This window comes from Mizuhopecten yessoensis, unplaced genomic scaffold, assembly GCF_002113885.1.
Source record: "Mizuhopecten yessoensis strain PY_sf001 unplaced genomic scaffold, ASM211388v2 scaffold716351, whole genome shotgun sequence".
NCBI lineage: Eukaryota > Metazoa > Mollusca > Bivalvia > Pectinida > Pectinidae > Mizuhopecten > Mizuhopecten yessoensis.
Window position 1 is genome coordinate 328,848 of NW_018480073.1, and position 1,123 is coordinate 329,970.

The 1,123-nt window shown below is 37.8% G+C and overlaps 1 protein-coding gene across 1 annotated transcript in view; it reads right to left on the minus strand.

Annotated features, from left to right (window-relative positions):
* LOC110443524 (chromate reductase-like) overlaps nucleotides 1-1,123 on the minus strand; it is a 7,827-nt gene extending 6,704 nt beyond the window's left edge. Inside the window, exon 1 of the mRNA XM_021487789.1 lies at nucleotides 920-1,123. Within this exon, the coding sequence (XP_021343464.1) occupies nucleotides 920-1,088 (169 nt within the window). The 5' untranslated portion in view covers nucleotides 1,089-1,123. The remainder of the gene's footprint in view (nucleotides 1-919) is intronic.

A 1,123-nucleotide genomic window follows, 5' to 3' on the forward strand; every position in this document is an offset into this window, starting at 1 on the left:
CCTTGCTAGCATCCTATCAACAAAGCCCTGTGGTTTATACAGCAAGACTTGGAGTTCTACATAATCACCCAGTCTTGTAAGCTTCCTATCAACAAAGCCCTGTGTTTTATACAGAAGTAAGATTTGGAGGTCCTATATAATCACCCAGCCTTGCTAGCATCCTATCAACAAAGCCCTGAACATGTGGTTTATACAGTTAGATTTGAACGTTCTATATAATCACCCAACCTTGCTAGCTTCCTATCAACAAAGCTCTGTGATTTATACAGTCAGATTTGAATTTTGAAAGCTAACAATTCAAGTCCTGTCAGCTTCAAACATTCCAGCAAAGACAAAGCTGATCGATATAAAAACAAATTTTAATAGTTTAATCTATGGGATAAATTATGTTCCATAAACACACGTTTTAAACTAAAGCCGTTTAAATGTGTGTATATATATATATGGGGCAAAGAAGTAATTCCAACAGTGTGGACAACATTGCTAGGATAAGATACCTCCATTAGGATCCAGTGTTATACGGGATTTTACCGTCTATATTACTTCTTTGACCAATATATATATAGAGAGAGAGAGAGAGAATCAATACCGGGACTTGCACTTCTTCCTGTCTAAACGCTTTTTCAGTAGCATCCACATTGGGACCTGAGAATTTGTTACAGCTGTATTTATTTATACGTCTCTGTTCAGAGTATTTTTACATGTTTTAGGGGTTTAGATCGACTTTCAGTAAAAAATGACACCCCAATGCTCATATACAATCCTAGAAAGTGTACAAACCAGTGACTATAAGTCACAAACATGTTTTACTCCAGGAAGGTTCTTCTATAAAGGCCGAAATTAAAGATACAGATATAGCTGTAACAAATTATCATGTCCCTGTTCACGTGGTAGCATCCTATATATATATTTTACTTACCGAAAACAGATATGTCATAATTTCTCAGTTTCAGCTGATCCAGCATGAATAGCTTCACTCTTTCCCCAAGTCTTTTTTCTCTTGCCGACCCAACGAACACCACAACCTTCAGTCTTTCAGAAGTTGTCTTCGACGCCATTCTGATTGCTGTCTTGTATGCACGGTACATTTGCCTGCTAGCCTACTGACGCCGATTGCCGGAGT